The sequence below is a fragment of the Arvicola amphibius genome, chromosome 15 (assembly GCF_903992535.2).
Source record: "Arvicola amphibius chromosome 15, mArvAmp1.2, whole genome shotgun sequence".
Taxonomy (NCBI): Eukaryota; Metazoa; Chordata; class Mammalia; order Rodentia; family Cricetidae; genus Arvicola; species Arvicola amphibius.
Window position 1 is genome coordinate 6,615,163 of NC_052061.1, and position 22,347 is coordinate 6,637,509.

The 22,347-nt window shown below is 47.9% G+C and overlaps 1 protein-coding gene across 1 annotated transcript in view; it reads right to left on the reverse strand.

The window, feature by feature from the left end:
• Positions 1-1,238: 1,238 nt before the first annotated feature.
• The window catches only part of Slc6a2 (solute carrier family 6 member 2), a 36,381-nt gene continuing 15,272 nt past the window's right edge, over positions 1,239-22,347 (reverse strand). The window contains exons 4-14 of the mRNA XM_038313003.1: positions 17,253-17,391; positions 10,299-10,433; positions 9,069-9,172; positions 7,807-7,931; positions 6,133-6,245; positions 4,854-4,982; positions 4,346-4,445; positions 3,111-3,211; positions 2,524-2,691; positions 1,790-1,861; positions 1,239-1,262 (exon numbers count right to left, since the gene is read on the reverse strand). Of these exons, the coding sequence (XP_038168931.1) occupies positions 1,239-1,262; positions 1,790-1,861; positions 2,524-2,691; positions 3,111-3,211; positions 4,346-4,445; positions 4,854-4,982; positions 6,133-6,245; positions 7,807-7,931; positions 9,069-9,172; positions 10,299-10,433; positions 17,253-17,391 (1,210 nt within the window). The remainder of the gene's footprint in view (positions 1,263-1,789; positions 1,862-2,523; positions 2,692-3,110; positions 3,212-4,345; positions 4,446-4,853; positions 4,983-6,132; positions 6,246-7,806; positions 7,932-9,068; positions 9,173-10,298; positions 10,434-17,252; positions 17,392-22,347) is intronic.

Sequence of the window (22,347 nt, forward strand, 5' to 3'; positions counted from 1 at the left end):
TATGGTTCTAAATTTCAAATGGGGCATAGGAGACTCAAACCATAAACACAAATCCCAAAGAAGTGCCATTGATGATTTATCAAGCCATCCTTTCCCCCCCAATGAACCAAAACTAACCACCAGAGGGCACTAAGTGAACCTAGAAATTTCCTGACCCCCACCAACCTGTCCTTTCCCTTCAGTCTATCCTCCCAGAACATGAGGAGCTGTGCTGTGATGTGATAGGTCCCATCGTGCCCCTCAGGGCGCCAAGTCTAGTCAATGAAGAAACCGGTCCTTTTCAAAGCCCTGCTCAGGACCCCTCCTGTCTGCTGGGTTCCCAGGAGGAGGCTTAGGAAGTGTCCATGAACCATAAAGAACCATGGCCGCCTATCATGCTGCCCTCAGGCACCCACCTGACCCCTCAGGACAGAGATCTCTGCTATGCCTCAATACCCAGGACAGTCTCTGGAATCATCCATGTGTCACACAGAGCATGACCTGTGTGTGGCCCTGTCAAGGGTGATTCATCTAGCTGCCTCTACCACCTTTCCGGAGTATCTCACTTGGTGGTCTGGCTACATTCTTCCCATCACAGCACAGTTTGGGACGATCCAAACAGCAGAAGCTAGAGTAATATTCTGGAACATACCTAAACCAACCTCAGATTAGCTAGGAAACGAAGTCGGAGGTTTTCTGCTGAAAAGACCTGCAACATCTACCAGTCACATTTTAGGTGCCAAATAAACCCAGCTCCTCCTGCACAGAGGCTCAGATACCAGAGTGGTGCTAGGTAGAAAGAGAGGGGTAACCTTAGCTCCCCGTCTCCATCAGGCTTTGGTTGGGCTTTTGGTATCTAGCCAAAAGCCAATCTTCTCTTGGTCTCGATGAACCGAAGGTTTCTTCTATGCTCTGAAGTACAAACAAATTCAGGAAGGGGTTCTGCCAGAGCCATGGACCTCAGTTCAGGCATACACTGAGACTGCCCTCCAGCCAGAGTTCCAGAAACCATGCCCCATCCCTCCTTTCATCCTCCTCCTCGAGGCTAACTGGAGTTCTCCACACTCGCTGCCTCCAGGCCCGATGAACAAAAGGTGAACAAAACCAGAGTCACATGGAATCATTGGTAACTGGGAAAACGAGAGGGATGGGAAGGGTTCTTCCCGGAGAGGAATCCCACGGCAGCGTCCACACGGGGGTGAAGAAGATGCCCTTGACCCGGATGTTGACCCATGGGTTCCTCCTCCTCGGGGTCAGGCTCAGATAGCCAGCCAGTGCCGCAGCTGCAATGATAGACAGCAGGACCAATATGGTTGAAGACAGCCAGCGGGGACTTGGGGGACAGGAGCCAGCTGGTTGGAGCAACAAGGAGCAAAGAGAAGACAAAACAAACAGCCTCCTTCCCAGCACAAACTCAGAACATCGTCCTTAGCTGGTACTGAGACTGGATGCAAATGAACCCCCCAAAAGAGGGGACTCAGCAGGCACCACCACATCCATGGGGCCAGCAGCTTTAACTAATGCCCTGCAGCTGTGCCTTCAAGATTAGAAAATGCTCAGCTTAGTTTGGGGACGCTAACGCGACAACTCAGAGGGAGACTGGAATAAGAACACCCCAGCACAGGTATCCCAGGACCAGGAAGCAGCAGCCACAGCAGGCTGACTGGGCACCCACCACCTTAGCCCCTAGGCAGAAGCTGGCCAAACACCCAGCTCTTCCCAACTCTGATCCTGCTTGGGCACTCCACAGAGAACAACCAGAACCCACCCTGTCCTGCCCCGCCACCCCCCAGGTCAGTTCATCATCTACCTGGAACTGCCTCACGTCTCTCTGGGCCACCAGGTGGTGCTCATTCTCCGGCGTGATGCCATAGGCCACTCTCTGTGAAGAAGGGGGACAGGAGTGAGTCTCAGTGGCCCGAACCTCAATCTCAGATGTGACCGAAGAGCTCAGATGTAAGGTCTTCGCCTTACAAAGTAAGAACTCTTGGAAAGACTATCACCACCAGTTTGTACGGCAAAATAAAAGTTATGATGTAACTTCAGGGTAAAAGGTATTTCTGTTACTTGTGTGCGTGTGTGGGTGCGTGCGTGCGTGCATGTGTGTGTGTACGATGCATACGTGTAAAGGAAAAGGAATCATTTCAGAAAGCCCTGGTTTAGGCTCACCATATTATTATGATTAGAAAAATAGCAGTGGGTTCAGACAAGGAGAGACGGGACGGAATACCTGGGGACATAACACATGTTAAAAGGGGACGGGCATGGCTGAGCTTTGCCTTCTCCTGGGAGTGGCTGAAACAGCCATAGTACTGACCAGCAGTACACAGGAAGCATCTCCCACGGGCTTAGCACCCAAGTGTCTTTCTCTTCCAAGGTACACAGTATTATTCTCAGGTTACAGATGTGGAAACTGAGGCTCAGGATGGATCACCACTCGGAAAATGAGATGGGTATGCTGACCCTAAGTATTCTCTTATCTCTCTCACCCCAACAAGCACACCACCTCCCCCGTCATCCCACAGTAGCCATCCCAGAGCTCACCTCCCAAAGGGATCCCCGAATGCTGAAGAACTTGTAGATGACATAGGCGGGTACCAGGATCATGGATGAGAGGGCAATGCCCCACCCAACCCAGTTGGCCCAGGGAGGATAGACGTAGTCGTCATAGGTGAGCGGCTTGAAGTTGATGATACTGACCACCACCACAAACTAGAGGGAAGGATGGGGGCAGGGAGGAAAGATGGATGCGGGAGAAACAGAGGAGAGAGAGAGGAGGGAAGAGAGTGGAAGAGAGAGAAACAAAATGAGATGATCATTGGAGGAAATGGGAAAGAAACAATCAAGAGGCAAGAGACAGCGAAGATTCAACATGGAGAAGACAATAGGGAAAGAAGACAAAGAAGAAGAAACATAAGTGATTTTGGAGCCACCACAACAGTATGGGGTGAGGGCGTTCCTGGCTGAAGACTCACTAAGGTAGATTATCCCCCACCCCTACTAAGGGTCCTGCCCGCGTGACCGGGCTTCTAGATTCCAGAACCTCCTCCCCTAGGGAATAAATTTGCCCACCCCACCCCCAACCTGGACTCAGCAACCCTTCTACAGGTACCGTGCCACACCCTACCCACCAGAAGGAAGGCGGGGCTGACGAACTTCCAACACAGTCTCCAGTACAGGCCTGGCTTAAAGCCCATCATCTGTTGGATGTCATTGCTGAACCTGTCCACACCTGTGGGCACAGAGGGCAAGCCTGTCACCGAGGGCCCACGGATGTAGGACGGGGGCCTCCCCTGAAGCCATTACACAACATTCTGGCAGAGGGTATGGCAGGTGACAAGAGACTGACACCTTGGAAGGCAGGAGACCTGGTGGGCACCTTGCTAATGGCAAACACGAGACAGGACAAATTCTGGGACAGAATCCCTGTTCATCTGATCATCTTACAAGAGGGAAGCCAGAGCTCGGAGAAGGGAGGACTTGACCCAGGCTGAGGAGCCAGGTGCCTTGACCCCTCTGTCCCCTTGCATAGCCTTCCTGTGAAAACAGTCAGTCTATCCATACATGCACACACATGACACCCCACAACTATAATCTGAAAGAGACCATTGGACGCTCACACAGCAACCTCTTCCAGGAAGAATAAGAACAGGATTAACCTACTACTGTCACATAAGGGGACGTGAACAATTGTGACACATTTGACAATTGATGTCACAGTCCAGCTGCAGAAGAGTTCAGGGAATAAAATACAAGGAATCTATTTACGTTTGAATTTCAGACCTGTAATGAAAAAAATCAGTATCCAGAGAATCTCTGCAGTATTTGGGTCGTGTGCTGATCTAAAGTGAGTTCATCATTTATCTGAAGTTCAAGGTGAACTAACTGGGCATCCTGTTTTGTTTGCTCAGCCTGATAACTGCACTGTCAGGCTTGGTGACAGTGGTCTGTTTGCTCAGTCTGGTAACTGCACTGTCAGGCTTGGTGACAGTGGTCTGTTTGCTCAGTCTGATAACTGCACTGTCAGGCTTGGTGACAGTGGTCTGTTTGCTCAGTCTGGTAACTGCACTGTCAGGCTTGGTGACAGTGGTCTGTTTGCTCAGTCTGGTAACTGCACTGTCAGGCTTGGTGACAGTGGTTTGCAGTTCACTATTGGTTCTCTTTCAGATGCTGGCCCCAGCTGTCTCCCAGGCCTTGCAGCCCCCAGTGAGCTAAAGACTGGAGAGACTTAATACCTATTACATGAGCTGCTCCCTTCTGGAGATCCGGGTGTCTGTCTGTCCCGGACATGAAAAGCCCCTTTCCTTCTCCAGGAAGACAGACTCCAGGAGCTCTGAGGACCAAAGCTTGGAGCATCCTCACTTACCATAAAACCAGGAAACTCCAATAGCTTCCATAAGCACAGCAAACAGAATGGAGGTGCCTGCCGCGAAGGTATCCAGCAGAGTCACGACATAAATCCCTCCCTGGGGCACAGAGAAAAAGGGCTTGAGCCAGTCCTGTTATAAACAGTTACTGACTGTCCTTCCTAGCTCATAAATCCTACCTGTCGAGCCCGTTTACAAACACGGGTGTTAGGGCTGCACAACTAAATGGGTTTGCATTCTAACTAAGGGCTCTAGGAGCTGCTGGCTTAAAGACTCATGACTGATAAAAAGCATGGTAAGCTTCCAGAGGACCTTGGCAGGCCCCAAGTCAATCCATAGTAAATAACAGTGCCTGGAAGCCATCAGCCCCAGATGTAGCGGGAGGCAACCATGTTAGAACACAGGGTTTGGGATAGTAGAACCCCTGTGCTCAGCCCCACCGAGCCCAGCCCAGTAACAAGGCTGAGAATGTACGAAGACCCAGATGGCCCCCAAGCCCAGACTCACCTTGGTTATGCAAAACATGGCCAGAAGGAAGGTCCCTATGGTGACACCAAAGGTGAAGAGTTTTCGGTGTCGCTTCAGGACCTGGAAGTCGTCCGCCAGTCCTGTGATGACTGCTTCCATGCCTCCCATCTGTGGAGAACCAGGAGGGAGGGGCAGGAATGAAAGGCTTCCCATAGTTCAGGATCAGCCTCAGATACATCAGGCTCTCGGGAAACTGGCAGGCCCCGACTTCCTCCCAAGTGTCCTTTCCCCCTTTTCTGCCCCAATCTCAACCACGCTCAAGTTATAGGGGATGGGGAAGAGTTAACTCTTGCCTGCCTCCACAACACGTCCCTAGCCCTTGACTCACTCAGTCTGAGTGCGTACTGATGAGACATAGAGAACAAAGGGATCTATTGCCCAGACGATATAGCTACAAGCAAATAGAACCTTCTGGAAACAACAACCAAAGAACTTCTCCAGAATGGGAGTTTCATACCATAGTATATGACAAGGGTTCCTTACAGCCCTTTTTTTCTTATTATAGTTTTTATTGAGCTACATATGTTTTTCCACTCCCCTCCCCTTCTCCAGTCTCCTAGCCTTACCCGCTTTTCTAATCACCAAGCAAAGTGGTCACTTTAAGTACGGACTCTGAGTCTACGCCTCGCGAACCACGGCTGTGACAGACGATAATCACACATGTCCCTTGCTCCTCTCCACTGCTCTTGGCAGACATTGTTAATCAACCTCAATCTGGGGTCTGGAATCAGCCTCAGAACTCTTTCCAGCATACTGCTCTGGCAGACCCATTAAGTAAACCCAAAGACAGCGAGATCTGCTGGCCTGGCCAGCCCCTCCCCTAGGCATGGGAGAATGAAGCGGTGGAAGCAGACACAAAAAGATGGAAGGAACTTAATTTTGCACATAACTAAATAATAGTAAAAACCAGGAATCTAGTAATAATAGGGTCCGAAATGTTTGGGTTGGTTGTTAGTAATAAAATATAATGAATGGGAAAGCACTGGGTCACAGAACATTCTATTCATGTCCTTTCTGACTTCTGGCTCCCCGTCCACAAAAGCAGAGTGTTAGGCTGGCTTGTCTGAGGCCCAGCACAATTGGAGTTCCTGTAGGTTTCTGGCTTTGACCTAGGCTATCATTTTGAAGGAAGGCTCACTTCATTGTTCGGATTAAAATAGGACCCTTGGAAACAGACCCCAGACGGCAGCAGCCCTGCAGGCTGAGGACTGGTATGGATCATAGTAGTGGAGAAGGGTGTTCTGAGAGGTGGACTCACTGAGCTGTCCAGACCCAGAGCCAGAAGCATCAAGAAGAACAGGACAGCCCAGAACGTGGATCCTGACAGAGTGGAGATGGCTTCTGGATACAGGATAAACACAAGGCCAGCCCCTGTAAGAAATATTAGGGCTTGATCAATGATGGAATGTTCAATTGGGGCTGCACAGGGCAGGGGAGCTCCAGTCCAGCCTCAGGATCCTTGGTCAGTCATGTGTGGGCAGCAGACTCAGGAACTGGGCATAGGAGATGGAGCCACAGCTTTGCTGTGCTGTTGTTGAGATCCGTAAGTCCCCCAAGAGGCCCTGTGTCAAAGTCTTGATTCCCAGTTGGTGCAGTTTCCAAGTCATGGGAACTTCAAAACAATGTAGTCTTCCATTTATTGAGAATATCAATATCCCTTATAGGAGATATGGGGACCCAAGCTCCTCTTCCCTCTATCCCTTTTGCACCTTGGCCATTAGGTAAATAGGTTGTTCCACTATGTGGGCTCAACGCAGGCCCCAAAGCAAGAATGCCAAGTCGTCATTCACTAAAACCTCCAAAACTGAGAGGCAACAAACCCGTCCTCTGCATAAGTCAGTTCTCTTGTGTGTTTTGTCCATAGTGATACAAAGCAGATGAACACAGCCCGTGCATGGAACAACCAGGCAGAAAGAGCAGCAGCTTGCCCAAACAGCTACGAGCCACATGTGGGAAACCCACTTTCTACTCTGTGGGATTCTCCTCTGATTCTTGAAAACTCATGATCCTCAGAGTCCATCCAAGGCTGCCCTTCCCCTGTCTCAATCTCCTTGCAGCCTGAAGAACACAGAAGGCCATAGAGAAGGCCAGAGATTCCAGACTCTGACTGGGGCCAAATGCTGACATGGCTGTTCACTAGCCCATACTGAGCTTACATCCCAAATCACTCCTCTTCAAAGAGGATCTCCTGACCCTTGCCTTGCAGCTTTATGAGAACTCAGTGGAGGTGACGCTGCGATGTCTGGAACATAGTTTGACCCCACTGAAATGCATGCTCAGGCTTGCTCCACAATATAGTACTGTGAAAAGGTTGAGAGCCTTGAAGCTACAGTTAGACATTAGTGAGACTAACCCCATTTTCCAGGAATTCTTACTCTCTAAAAATTGGGGACTCTCATGGAAAGGGTTGTCATAAATCAAGGCTGTCCTACAAGCATGGCTCTTTTGACACACAGGCATTTCTACTTCGTCTTCTCTGTAATAAGATGAACAGCGTATGACCTGTACTAGAAGCCTGCTGGACAGCCAATCTCCACGCTCTGGGCTTCTAGAGTGGTAAGCTAACTGAAGACCTTCTGTGCATAAATTGCCCAGTATGAGCACCTCATGCTGCCTCCCGCAGACCCAGCACTATGAGGACTTCAGGACTGAAACAGATTTGGTACTGGTTATTAGTTAATTAGCTCAGAGACTGGTGCAGAAGGGGCAGCCCAAAAGGTGCTCCTCTTAGGCTGTTAAGAGGAAAGTTTTGCTATATACTTAAGGGCCACAGTTGCCAGGAATGCTCACTGATGGCCTCAAGGGAAAGCCCAACAGATGGACACCCAAAAACCTCCACTGCCAGCCCTCACAGGCTTCCAACCTGAGAGGCATTTTGAGGCTAACTTGGTCCTTTTTTCTTTAGCTGGAGACAAGGGGTCTGGCCACCTACCTTCAGTGGCAACATCCTCTATCTTGACCTTATGTTCATGGGCCATGTATCCAAGGATGGAGAAGATGGCAAACCCGGAAATAAAACTGGTAACACAGTTGATGGTGCTGGTCAGCAGGGCATCCCTGGTAGAGAGAGAGAGAGAGGCTGCTGTTGACAATGCAGGTTCCCCTGACTGTACCCCCACTCTGCTCATGAACCACTGGCCACCTGTGGAATCTTCAGTCACACCCAGTCTCAAGAGCCACCCCTTCTTTCCATTGCCCTGCTGTCACATGAACCCCAGGGCCTCACCACCACTAGGTTAGTGCCTGCTACAGCAGTGTGTAAGCCAAGAGCCAACCACAGGCACGGGTAGACTCTTGGGGCTGAGAGTTCCTCTCCCCTTAAGTAAACTCCCCGTGGCATACTCTGTCCCCTAGCTCCTTGTGTTGTCATTTCAGGGCGTTGTTAAGATGATCCACCCTTCCTTCTTGGCTTTTTTTTTCTCATGACCTCCAGTATATACTCTTGAAACAATCAGAACAAGCAACTCGCTGATCCCCTGACACACCACCTCTCTGTCTTTGTCCATGCCCTTCCTTAGGACACAGGCCGTCTATTCCACACCTGCCTACCATAACCTCAACTGTCCTCCCCGGCTTGCCTCAAGTTCACCTCCAGACTCTTAATGGCAGCACCATACTAAGATTGCCATCCCACTTCCTGACCTCTCTAAAATATCTCCTGGTGACACATCCATCCTGTTCTTTCTTGACTCAAAGGAAGTAATTCTACCTTGATTGTTAAATAGGGTGAGAGAGGTGGGGCGAAATCTGTCCCACTTTTGAGGTCCTGCAGGAGGTGGCATTAGGTGCTCACTGATCCAAACTGGAGATGATCTCTTCTGTGCCCCATCTGCCCTGACATCTAACTTCTGACCCAGCCAGCTTTCACCAGCCTGTTCATTGTGCCCCTGCCTCACAGAGTACCTAACAAACAGTCGTGTAGCTCCATCTTCTCTGGAAGCCATGTCTTGCTCCTCTGTCCCAGTAATCCTCCCCATAGGCTCCCATAGCTGCTGGCCTCAACTTTCCCAAGAGATGTCATCTAATGAATATGCTCCTTGGACCCCATAGACTGATCACTTTGAGGTTTCCAGAATGGCCAGGATGGTCCACAGAGGACAGGTGGTTTCCTGTCTAGATAAAGCCCTCTCTCCATTCCTCTAAGGACCAACCCCGGGGATTCAAAGCATTAGCGAGCTCTAAAAGGGTGCTTACCTGTAACAGTTGTTGTCGAATTTATTGTAACTGGCAAATGCAATCAAGACTCCAAATCCAGCCCCCAAGGAAAAAAATATCTGAGTTGCGGCATCAATCCATACCTGAAACCAGTGAACACAAAGTCATGGCCATCTCTGCTTCCGACAGAACGGCACTGTCTCCCTGAGCATGCCAGAGACCAGCAGATGCGGTCTAAAGCAGATGTGGACTGAACAATAACAGGTGGGAATCTCCCTAGCGTCTCCTGGCCTTGGGTAACAGAGCAATCACGTCCTGGGGGGGGGGGGGGGGTGTCAGTGAATCCATTTAACATCCAGATTTTCAAGAAAGTTGATAAACTACAAATTCTAGGCTGTCAGGGCAAGACCGAAGGGTCCTGGTCATCTCAGGAGTTATGAAGATGACATCTTGAGAAGATAAGGATTTCTCCTGCACTTCAAGCTGCGGACACTGGTAACCAATGGGGACCTTTGAAGACAACGGAGTTTACTTTCCAATCCCCTCTCCCTGGTGACAAGAGTACATATAGCTCTTGGGCTAAAGATTTGAGCCCTTCTCCAATCTCTGTGTTATGGTTTAGCCCTAGTCAGTCTTGCTTCTCCAGCACCCACGCTAGCCATACATACACACACACACACACACACACACATACACATATACACATACATATATTATTTAATATAATATACACATATGCATATTATAGTAAATGTGTGTATATTATATATTATATATTATATGTGTGCATGCATGTGTACATATGTATGTATATACATATAATATCCATCCATACATGTGTATATATGTATGTGATATCCAGTGGACCTAAACTAAGGTACTTGAGTGTGATGCTGCCTGCCACTTCTCTCCTTGTATTCTTCTGGATTTCCCCAACCTTCTGCTACAATGGGGGAAGGCAGATCCACTCCCTGAAATGTCACTAAAGACTCAGTATCTACATGTCTGGGTGAATGAGAGTAGCTGCACTGGTGCAGAACACGTGGAAGCCGGTTCTGCTTCACAAGGCTCATCTCTCTCAGAGTTACACAAGAAAGAGGTTGCTTCTTGGTCTTTGCTCTATAGCATAGTGGTAGGCTGGACACTCGTCTAAGAAAGAAACATATTGAAATGTACCCCCTCTTAATCCTGTTACTGCACTCATTACCATGTGACCCTAAGAAGCCTCCCTCCACCCAGCCCGAAGCTAGGTGACCACCGGGCACTCACCGTGGCCTCTTTGAGGCGGTAGAAGTCGATGTGCAGGTAGGCATTGATGCCATTGGAGGCACCAGGCAGTGTGACACCATGGACCAGGAGCACAAAGAGCACAAAGTAAGGCAGGGTAGCTGTGATCCACACAACCTGAACAACAGACAAACGCCTGTGAGACTCTTGCTCTGCCTGTGACCTGGGGACGTACTAAGGCCATGACACACGGTCTTTCCCCAGAAGCCAAACATGCCCTTCCTCAGCTTTCTTCTCCTAGCGTATAAGGCACCATCTTCATCTCAAGGCCAGTCTCTTGGTCAGACCCTGGGGACAGAACAATGAACAGATGCAGGGCTCCCTGAAAAAGCTCAAAACTCATAGTCAGTCACTTAGAAAACAGGACTCAGACAGAAAAGGCAATCACCAAGGGCAAGAACTAGGTTCTCAAAGCCCCTGATGCCTTTTCCAACAACTGCCTTTCCCGACCTCTTTAGTCTACTTGGTACAGAACTGAGCACACTCGCCCTTCCCCTGGTGGTCGTGCTTCCGTCACACTACAGGGATTGGTTGTTGCTCTCAACTTTATAGGCAGGCTACTTAAAATTTCCAGTCTTTCTCCCTCTTTTCTCTCTCCATCTTCCTGCCCCTCTTTTGCTATCTCTCCTTCCTCTTTAACACTTTCTCTTTTTGTATATGTGCTTTTATTTCCTTCAGTGTAGAGGATAGAACCCAGAGCCTTTCATACATCAAGCAAGCACTATCCCACAGAGATATAGCTTTGATTTTATGTGACACTGGCTCACTTGTAGCCCACAATCCCTCGAACTCATGATCCTCCTGTCTCAGTCTACCAAGCGCTGGGATTAGAGATGTGTGCAAAATACTTAGCTTCTTTTTTCTTTATCCACATTTAGGTGCATTCTCTCAAGTGTGTGGTATACATCACTGGACAGAAACTAGAAAAAAATCTCCATCTCAGTAGGAGCAGATGGAGAACAAGACAAACTCTCTTTGCAGAAACAGAAAGGAAAGAGATTACCTTGAGAATCAGAACAGATATCCCTGCCTAGCTTGGAGGGACAGAGAAAGAGGTGACTAGGAGGCCTGCCATCTTCTCTGATCCTTCATGCTCTTGGCTATACACTACAGTACTCCAGGGAAGCTATACACGAGAATGTGGAAGAGAGGTCCCAGTCTTGGGATTTCTGGTTCAAATGATCTAAGGTACAGCCTCAACTCCAGTATTTTTTCTTGGTTGATGTTAAAGTATAACCAAGGTTAAATGTCTTCATTCTTGATGCGGCTATGGGCTGTAGCATTTTCTAGATGGAAGAGTTGGGCCCAAAACAGAACAGTGAGCCAGGGCTAAGTAGTCAGAGCCAAGGAAGGCACTGCTGGGATGTGAGGAAATACATAGTTTAAAGACCAGGTGGGTTCCCCTTATAGCTCAAGCACTCTGCCCCCTAAAGGGTCCATACACAACCCCAGAGAGAACATACAAGACTGAAGACATGACTGGGGGTAATGTTCTTTGTCAACCTAGAAAGATATGGGCTCAAAGCAAAGATTAATATATTGGTGACAAACTCACACATTTTTCACACCTGTGTTTAGAAACTGGAACTGATCTCCCTTATTTCCTTATTCCTGATATATTGGTCCTTAAAATATTTGGTAGGTGAATGAAATAACTGTCATATAGATGAAAGATTGAGGTAAAAGATGGAATGAGCCAGGAGGTGGTGGCACATGCCTTTAATCCCAGCACTTGGGAGGCAGAGGCAGATGAATCTCTGTGAGTTAAGGCCAGCCTGGTCTACAGAGCGAGTACCAGGACAGGCTCCAAAGTTAGAGAAACCTTGTCTCGAAAAACCAAAAACAAAACAAAACAAAACAAAAGAATGAATAGTTATAGAACTGGTTTTTGTTTTTGTTTTTGTTAAATGAAAGGATGGGTAGCTAAGTAGGCAGATAGTTGAGTGGAGGGGTGGATGGACTCAAGAGCAGGTGAGTTATAAGCCAGAGGGTTAGTGAATGGCAGAGTCAGTCAAAGGAAGAGCAAATGAACGGATGAGGAAACAAAGTGAGTAGGCCCATCACTGGCGGGCACATCTGGTCCAGGAGGAACCAGACAAGGCTCCCCTGTTTGATGCCATCCAGTTCTATGAATGTCTTAGAACATGGGCTTTGGCTTCTGTGTTCTTTGAGAGGCTGTGGGTGCAGAAACACGGAGTGCACACTTGATAACAAACGGGGAGAGAAACATGCCCTTGAACACGAAGCCACTGCATCTGGGTGGCCTCGCATTGGTCTCGGATGACTCAGTCTGTCCAGCTGGGACAAACGGATCTCAACCCTTGGCAGTTGGAACAAAGAAGAGTCGTCATCCATCCTGATTCTAATAGTCTCCTACGACTCTTGTCAACAGCTGCGGCCCAGCTGCACTGTCCTGCCCTGCAGGCTGGGTGTGACCACACTCCTCCCGTGGAAACAGCACCCAGTGTTCTGACTCCAAGAAGTCTCCCACGGGGCCCAGAGGTGGTCCTGCACTGGCTGTGAGTGAGGCTCCAACACGGCTTTGGTTTACCCACAGAAGGCATCAGGGTATGACCGAGCCCACTGTGAGAGCGTCAAGCATCGAGGAAGATCTGCCTTTCCCCCTTGACCTTACATTCAGAGTTAAAGCTTTTGGGGGCAAATGCATTTTCAGCCATCTGGAACCTTTTGTCAAAAGCTGGAGGACAGCTCCCTCGCACCCATATGTGCCCCTGTGCCCCTAACCAAGGAAGAGCCCTCTGAACTCTGTCATCTCCATCCCAGGCCTCATTTTAAACATGAGATAAAGCACAAAATGAGCAACACTTTTTTTCTTTGTTCTTAAAGCGTAGCTTTTGGTTTGGGGTTTTTGTTGCTGCTGCTGCCACTGCTGTTACTATTTTTGCTTTTTGTTTTGTTTGTTTTTGTTTTGGGACAGAGTCTCACTAGGTTGCCCTGGCTAACCTGCTGTAATAGATCAGGTTGACCTCAGACTCTGTTCCCTGAATGCTGGGGTTAAAGGCATGTTCCACCTTGTCCACGCTTAAACATAAATTCTTACCCCCTTGGGTGTGTCTGTGAATAATTTGTGAAGTTCCACAGTAACAAATTCCAAACCAATGGCTGAGCATAAAAATAAAGACAACCGTGGCTCATAAAAGGAAGACCCTCAGATGGCAGAGCTTCCTCCCAGTGGTGTGGTTATTTATATTCTCAGTGTTAGAGAATAACACCCACCAGAGCTTCTCCAACTGCAGGTCTAAGAGTACCCAGAAGGGCATCGTAGTAAATCTCAGATTTCTTGTCCTTCCTAAAGAGATTCTAATTTGGTGTGGATGGGGCAGAGGCTCCCATTTTTGATGAGTTTCTGGGTGACATCCTCAATGCTAGTAGTCCATGGGTGACATCAATGCTAATAGCCCATGGACCTCACCTTGACTAAGACCGTTCTTGGCCTGATGTCTGGACACATAGCAAGGCTTGCATACTTTCAGTAATGGTACCTCAGCATCTCCCTGGTCCCACACCACTGGGAGGAAACTCCCTACAGTTTGTGGCCAGTTAGCCTAGTCTACTTGCCAATTGCCAGGTCAGTGAAAAACCCTCTCTTAAACAAACAAATAATAACAAAAAAAAACAGTGCACAGGAATGACAATCTATAGTCTTCCCTCTGGCCTGCACATGTACACACACACACCCAAATACATATGTGCACTCCACACACATATAAACACACATGTGCACACAAAAAAGAATTAAATAATAAAGTAAATATCCACACTGTATCTCTGTGAAATTTCATTAACTTTTCCAGACTTAGGATTTGTGGTCTTTGCCTTGAGTTCCAAGGTCATTTTCCTAACAATGAAGATAATCTTCTATACAGAAGAAGGTATAGGATATGGCATAACACTAATGTTGCTTAAGAAAACAGCACGCTACACAAAGTTTGGTATAAGCCTGGATCATATGCAAATGACTCTGTCCTGGGTCACTCAGTTCATAACTTAGTAAAGACATGAAGGTAAGCCAGACCAGCCTGTCTATTGACTTAGTAGTGGGAAGAAGCCTAGAAGTAGGACTTGACTGTAAACGAAAATGCAAACAAAAAGCTTTTCATCTATTAAATATTCTAAAACTAAACCCCTAAATTTTTTGGACTTTCTCTCTCTTCCCAATTCCACCACCTCTTGATAGAAATCAGGACACAGTCTGTATGTTCCCACCATCCAATCAGCCCAAAGGCCGGCAGTGAGGTGGGTAACGACTGGCTGGCCCTGGACAGCTCTGACATCTCATCTCATGTCCCTGGAAGAGAGAAAGGCCTCTGAAGTGTCTCAAACTCAGGGCAATGTGCAAACAGATTGGGCAGGAACTCAGGCGAGGAGGAGGTGAGCCCTGCTTCTGACTCCCTTCTATTCTGAGGCGCTCCCTGGGCCAACACAGCTGTCACTGAGTGTGTGGTCTGGGGTATCCTCTTCCCCTGGTTCGGACTAGGCTCCCACCCTCCCAAGAGCCAAGCAGTTGGTATCTTTCCAAGCCTTCACCACTTGCTCGTTTGACTCATCCCAGGCCCCTCAGAGGCGGACTAAGAAAAGCGAGTGTGCTGCTCTGGAAAGAAATAAGCAATGCTCTTGGAGTCCTCATCAGTCGGTTTACAAAGACAATTAAAGCCACCGTCACTGGAATGTCCCAAGTGAGGCCAAGTCCAGAAATGCCCTTCGCTGAGGACCACCTGGGGCCTCTGTGTACTCCAACTTCTGCACTCTGGGAGACGTAGGCAAATGGGCCCTGGCTTCAGCTGACCCTGCAGAGCCTCTCACATCCCTCATCACGTATCCACATGGAGGGTGCTTTCCTGGGGAAACATTCCTCCTCACCTCAGAAAGCGCATTGGGCCAAAGGAATTGAGCATGCTCAGCCATTCCTTCTCCTGCTGTTTCCTTCCAGGCAGCTTATGGTCTGCTCATGATCGTGAGGAATCAGCTTGGGATGCCATGTTAGAATACTAATGGCCCCACAGCCATCTACTGCAGCTCTCTGGATGGACTAAGAGGCCTGTTCCTGGTACCAGGTGCACATAGAGAACCCCAAGCAGGGCTTGTCTAGGGCTTCCACACCTTGGTGACTTTGCTCACCCCATTTTTTCCAGTGAGAAATGTCTCCTTCCTCCTCACTTCCACCCATGCCTATCCTAACAGGTACAGCACAAATATCACCTTCCCCATGGCTTTGCAGACTTTCTTGGCTGAGAAAAGCATCTGTTGTCCACCAATGTGGCATCTTAGACTTTTTGACCCTGGCACCTGGTAGGAAAACTACTACCCGCCTTGTCAAAGTACAGGCAAACAAATATACAGGCAGCTACATCTGTCTGTCAAATATGGCTACCTGATAAGCTGGCTTAGTAACAGTTTAAAAAAAACTACAGTTTACATTTTTATCAAGATACAACTGGACTACCTAATATGAAATTATTCTAAGATAAAATTAATAATAATCTAAATGTAGTTTGTGATGAGAGGTGTTTATTTGAAGGAGGCTGCGCACAGATACCTTTGGATAGAGACTGAAAGTACTGGACACCTCTGCTGACCCCAAGCCCATCAGGAACACAAACTGATGAAAGCCACTAAGGAAATAATCTGTCTTCTATCTGTGTCCTGCTAATTCCTGGCATCTAGGATAGCACATAGTAGAGGCCCATAAAGGCTTAATAAGTCGAGCTTAATAAAGCTCCCCTAAACTTACCCACCCATCCTTCAACCTATTACTAAGCATTTACCGGAGACCTACTATGTGCCACGCATCAGGACGATAGTGATCCTAGACTGGCTTTGTCACTGGGACAAAGAGCAAGCAGGATGCAAGCAAAGACAGGAAGAGCTACTGCGTGTGGGGGTCTCTCCTGCTTGGAGCGTGTCTGGGAAGTCAGTTGTCATAATGCGAGATGTCCAGGAAACACAGAAAATCTACATGGAAATGATCCTAAGCCCTCTGACTTGACTGACAGCTCCAACTCCAGCCCCCAGCCAGACCCAGCCACCTAGGATGTCCCAGTCAGGTCTCTAGACATGGCCCAGGTAACATTACACAGAGAAGAAGAACCAACTACCTGATCCAGTCTACTCCTAGAACTGTGAGACATGATAAAGTATTTACTATTTTAGCTCACTGTATTTTGGTGTGGCTTGTTCCAATGCCCTACCTAAGTAAAACACGAGAAAGGGCACCTCCTAGATCTGTCATCATTAATTACAGCTGAGTTCTAGACCACATGGAGTCCTAGTTGGGTTGTTATCTTCAAGTTACTCCCCAAGCTGAGGATCAATTGGAGCCATTCCCTAAATACATGCCATCCCTTAGAGCTGACCACAGGAGGCAGCATCCTCAAGTTCAGAATGCTGTCCTCACTGTCTAGCTAACCTGTGTTCTTCTCCAAAGTATCCAGACACTTGGGGGTGCCCAACTGCATTAGAACCAAAACACACATCTAATTATCTTTCAAAACATTTTTCTCCAAAAAAATTCAGCATGGGTTTATCGATTTTATAATAAAGCAAATTTTCAATTTCCCAAGTGGGATGTGATGCTTATATGCAGATTTAGATGAGAATTCGAAGTCAAAGATCTTTAGCCTTGGTCCCAAACTTTAGGTGATGCTCCAAGCCCCCAGTCTTTGCTGTTATGGAAGCTTTCAAGGGAAAATACGAGGAGGTCTGATCTACTTACACCCCTTTACCTTGCTGCTTGGCAGAGTCAGGTTTAGGTAGCAGATTTGTCCACATAGTGGCAGAGCTGAGGGTACGCCCTGAACTTGTGGTCCTAGATCTCCCTATCTGCGCCAACCACATGGTTGCAGCTCGGAGAACACAAAACCAGACATGTATATTTCCAAGGCCAACCTCCCAGCTGAAGAAGCAGAGAGACTTCACCTTTCCCGACGTCTTCACTCCCTTCCAGAGGCTGAAATACAAGACGATGATGACGACCATCAGACAGAGCAGCAGCTGCCACTGGGGCAGGCCGATGTCATGAATCCCACTGCTCTCATGCAGGTGAAGGACACCACGCCTGTGAGCAGGAAAGAGGACAGCGTCAGGGAGGATGACCAGGTGCCTAGGGATGTCGACAGGAACCGCTACTGCCCCAAACTCTAGAGCTATTGCGTGGGCCAGTTCTGGACAGCTATGGCCCGCACCCAGGATGGCCTGCTGAAGCACCACTTACTGACTCAGGGATTAGGGAAGGCCCCTGTTTCCCAGAGTTCCCTTTCTAAACTAGCAGTTCTCGATAGGAGAAAGAACAGAGTTCACACACACAGCAACCCCTAAGTGGTAAAAACTACCATTAGCAGAATTAGTGTTCATACACACAAAACAACAAAAAATCCGCCATTGGTGGAAAGGACAGTGTGGAACACTATGCAGCATCTGTAGCCATGGAGACCTTTCACACCTTATGGCAATGGCAGACATTCAAACGAGCATTTTCTGTCTGACTCCAATCATATGAAGTTCTGTGCGAAACATGGAAAATTAATCTAGATGGTTAGAGGTCACTTTGGTTGGAAGTGAGGGTTGACAACTAGGGAGGGACCTATGGGCACTTCTAGGGACCCTGCCTCCTGGGCTACATGCTGGTCACACGGCTACATTCAGTTTGTGACAGTCACTGAGCTGGCCCTTTGGGATATGCATTCCTTTGTGCTAGGTTATTCTTCAACAAAAGGCATTTTTAAGCAATTGAAAACAAAGAGAATAAGCATTCTGAGGCCATCGAGATCCCCACATACCATGTACGGTGAGGGAATGAAAAGCAGAACAGTGAACAAAATGACTACTTGCTAATTAGAACTCAAAGTCACTCGGTGATATGGTCAATATAGACAAATGGATAAAATGGTAGATCAGGTCCCAGGAACTGGGGTGTCCCACAGGGTGCAGAGGTTCACCAACAATTCCACATCCTAGGAAGTCAAGCAAAGAGGACTGGGAGTACCTTAGTGGGGCCTTTGACCACACCTATGTCAAGCATTCCTCTTGAAAGGTTGACTACAGATTAGCTCATCTGGGCCTTAGACAAGCTTGGGAAGCTGCTGCATATATACAGTCCTGGCCTTGGTGGAGTTATATCCAACATGGGCAGTAGCCTTAAGTGTGAAATCACAAAAAAGAGGGGTATATGTTGTGAGTAGTCAGGGAGCTGCAGGAAGCTCCCCAGATGGCCCCCATCTACCTGCCTCTGAGCACCACACTCAAAGGCCATAGTGGACTAGAAGCTGTTATAGTCTTCCTCCAGAAGGGTTCACCAGTAACCATTGTCATAAATATTTAACCCTTGTAGTTCCCATGGCTGACTCATTGGCCAGAAGAGCGTCTACTTGGGACACCCAGGCTGGCTGCATAGCTGTCCCTGGGGAATTGATGGCACGACCTTCCATGGATACTGAAATCTGGAAATGTTCAAGGCCCTTAGATAAAAATGTCATTGTGTTAGATATTTCTTACACAGGCCCTCTGTACATTCTAGATCATCTTTAGATTACTTTAACAACCTAGTCTCAGTACAAGTGTTGCTCTGTATCACCGCAGAGATAATGGCAAGCCACAAACTTCTGTCTGTACCTGTTCAGAATAGACACATCTCTCACAGTGTGGTACAGAGGTTCACTGCACAAAGGTCTTCCGGGAAAGAGAGGCCGATAAATCACTCCTGGATCATTAGGGCTCAGTCCAGGCCTGGCAGCTTAGGTTCAAAACAGACAAACATCCTCAACTCTTGTAGCTAAACCCACAGTCTAGCTTCTCCTTAACAGAAAATGAGAACCCAGAGCCACTCCAGGGAGAGCAAGGGAGGAAAGGGTGAGTCCCCAACATGGTTTTGCTTCTCCTTAAGTCCTCCTTCAACTTGGGGTAAAGTCCCAGCTCTCCAGATCCTTCGTACTGCAACCTCCCGTCTCCCACACAGGGACTTCACTTCCCTGGGTGTCATTCTGCAAATATCTGTGTTCCGTTTCAGAGAGAAGCTAGTTATCAATAATGCTGAAGTGATATGAGCAGGCAACAGGTCCACACACTATCCTTCCTTAAAATAAATTCTAATTCCAAAGAACTCACTGATGACAAAAACTTAAACATCTTTGATTGAAAGACAGTTAATTGCCTAATATATGTAACTGTTTATCTATGTATCTAATACTTATGTATACATGTATATCTGCCTTACCTGCCCCTCCTCCTCTACATCCTCTCAATCCTTTCTCATCCTCCTTTCCTCTTTTTTCCCCCAGTTTTCTTTCCCTTCTTCCACCTCCACTTAAAGAGAATTATGAAATAAGGGTTTTAATTTGAATATAATTCGGAACCTGCCAGGAACACCAGCTGTGCATGCAGCCCCATCTCTGAGCACGCTTCCCCTTCGGGAACAGGATTCTCAACTCACACATTAGTATTAATTGTCTAAGGTCAAGATAAACCTTTCTCTTTGCTGTGGCTGTCAGATGTTCTGCTTCACTATGTAGCCCAGGCTGGCCTGGAACCCATGGCAACCTTCCTGCTTTGGTCTCCCGTGAACCACTAGAACAGACAAAAATAAATCTTTTAAAGGAGGTTTTATATCATAAAAAGATTGCTGCTCTCTATTCACTCTTAACCAATTAAGTCAGAACCTCTGGGGAGTTGGTACTTGGGCAATAATGCCTTTGATTGGCAGCCGGAGATTGAACCTACTGAGTCAGAGGCCTACCCAAATGACAGACTTCTGCTAGACCAACTGAGCCTCAGAAACTGTCTCCTTTCTTGGCAAAATACAATTGACTTTCCGTACTTGAGGAAGGGAAGGCTCAGGGAGGCTCCTAAGAAGTGGGCTTCTAACTCTCCCAGAAACCTGGGTGCTTGGAGGAAGACACAGGTAATGGTAACGGGGAGCTGAACCACCTTCACTGGACCAGCTCAAAAAATCTGATTCAATGCCGCTGAGAGTGTCTACTCCCAGTCTGGAGATCCACCAGCCTGCCCCTGAGGAGTTACCACCTGTGAGTGGAGTTACCACCTGTGAGTGGCCTGTGACAGTGAGAAGACCCCACAATGCTGTGTGCTGCGTTCATTCAGCCAGTAATTCTTTCATTCATACCAGGTGTCTAGTATTTGCAAGAACATGAAAGGAAGTAGAAGAATGTGGCACAGAAATTTTCCGGGCTCTCCTGGATCTTGTTTGACCCGATCCCATGCCTAGCCCCAAGTTCTCTGTAGCTCTGCTTTGATCCAGGCTGTGTGTTAGGCACTGGTAACTCTAGCATTCATGAAGCTCCCTGGATAGGAGCAGTGCAAATAGGCTGTGGCAAATCTCTCTCTCTCTCTCTCTCTCTCTCTCTCTCTCTCTCTCTCTCTCTCTCTCTCTCTCTCTCTCTCTCTCTCTCTCTCTCTCTCTGTGTGTGTGTGTGTGTGTGTGTGTGTCTGTCTCTCTCTCTGTCTCTCTCTGTCTCTCTCTCTGTCTCTCTCTCTCTCTCTCTCTCTGTCTCTCTCTCTCTCTCTCTCTGAGATTTCTTCCTCTTTAGCAAATGGCTCTCATGAGGATTGGGCTGTAGAATGTGGGCCATACCTTGAGCCCAGGAAATATTCCACAAAGAGCAGCCATAACTGTCCCTGCATCTGAGGCTAGGCTTTAGGGAGTAGTAGTGGGTGTCTGCAAAGAAAGCTGAGGAGCGTTCCCAAGGCTCCACAGAGTGTGAGCAGACCAGGCTCTTCTGAAAAGACTGTTAGGTGAGCTGGCAGCAGGTATTTGAGTGCAGAGGTGGCAGACAGGGACATAAGCATTTGTGAAAGAGGAAGGAAACTGTGTAAGTGACCAAGACCCACAAAGACCGACATTATCCCCAACCAGCCAGTCTCTGGGAGCCCCAGGTCACCTTTTTTGGCTTCAAACTACTCACCATGTCTCATACCCTCCTACAACAGTCCCTGTATCTGTCCCTTCCTAGTCCTGACTCTGGTTCTCACTAACCTGTCCCATACCAGGCCCCTATTCTCTCTCTCCCAGACTATTGAATATGCGTAGTTCCCTCAGTCCTGGTCTCTCTGCTTCACACTAGCTCTCCTAAATCCACTCTCTACCCATGGGAGACAACACATGCGTACACGGGTCTAACCTTGTCAAAAACAACTACTTCCTGTGTCTGGATCTCATATACTATACATGGAGGGAAAGGGCTGGTGCTGGTGTCTACTGAGCAGAGGTCAAGGACACTGCCAAACATACAGGACAGTGACTACCCCACCCCCACTCCCCAGAAAGAACCATCCTACCCTAAATTATGCACGTCAAGTGGAGAAGTCTAGCTCTGGGAGATAAAAGCCTTTCGGTATCAGAGAGCTCTCAGAGCCCACCACTGCCAAGTTCACCGGCCACACCTGCCTCTTTTGCTCCTTGCAATTGCATCTTGAGATGCTCCCCTGATCCTAGGGGAAGGTCTTGGGACCTTCTGTTCCTGTATCCTAGAATACATTTCCCATCCCAATTTGCCAGTCTGGCTAATGTTTGAGTCCTGCTATCCTCAGACCAGAAGTGGTTCCGTGACTTATAGTCTTTATTTCCAGAGAGAGAGATGATGATGAAAGGTGGAAGGGAAAGAGGAGAGAAGGGAAGAGAAGAAAGGAGGGGGGAAGGGGGCCGGGAGGATGGAGCAGAAAGAATGGCTGAATATGACCAAAAATAAATAGTATAAGAGAATAAGTAGTATTGCCTCACTTGTTACTTAATTCTGCATCATTTCATGGGTTAAATGTGTCAACTGTTATTTGGCTAACTGACTTAAAAATCACACATATACTTGCACTAGCACGCACACACACACACACACACCACACACACACACACACACACACACACACACACACTGTAGGGAATCACCCCTGCTTGTTTGAAACTTGAGGAAATGCCCTAATGTCTAGTCACATGACTGAAGTGTTCCCATGGAACATGCTTCCCTGCATGCATCTGAAGAACCAGACTCCAGAGCTGATCAACAGA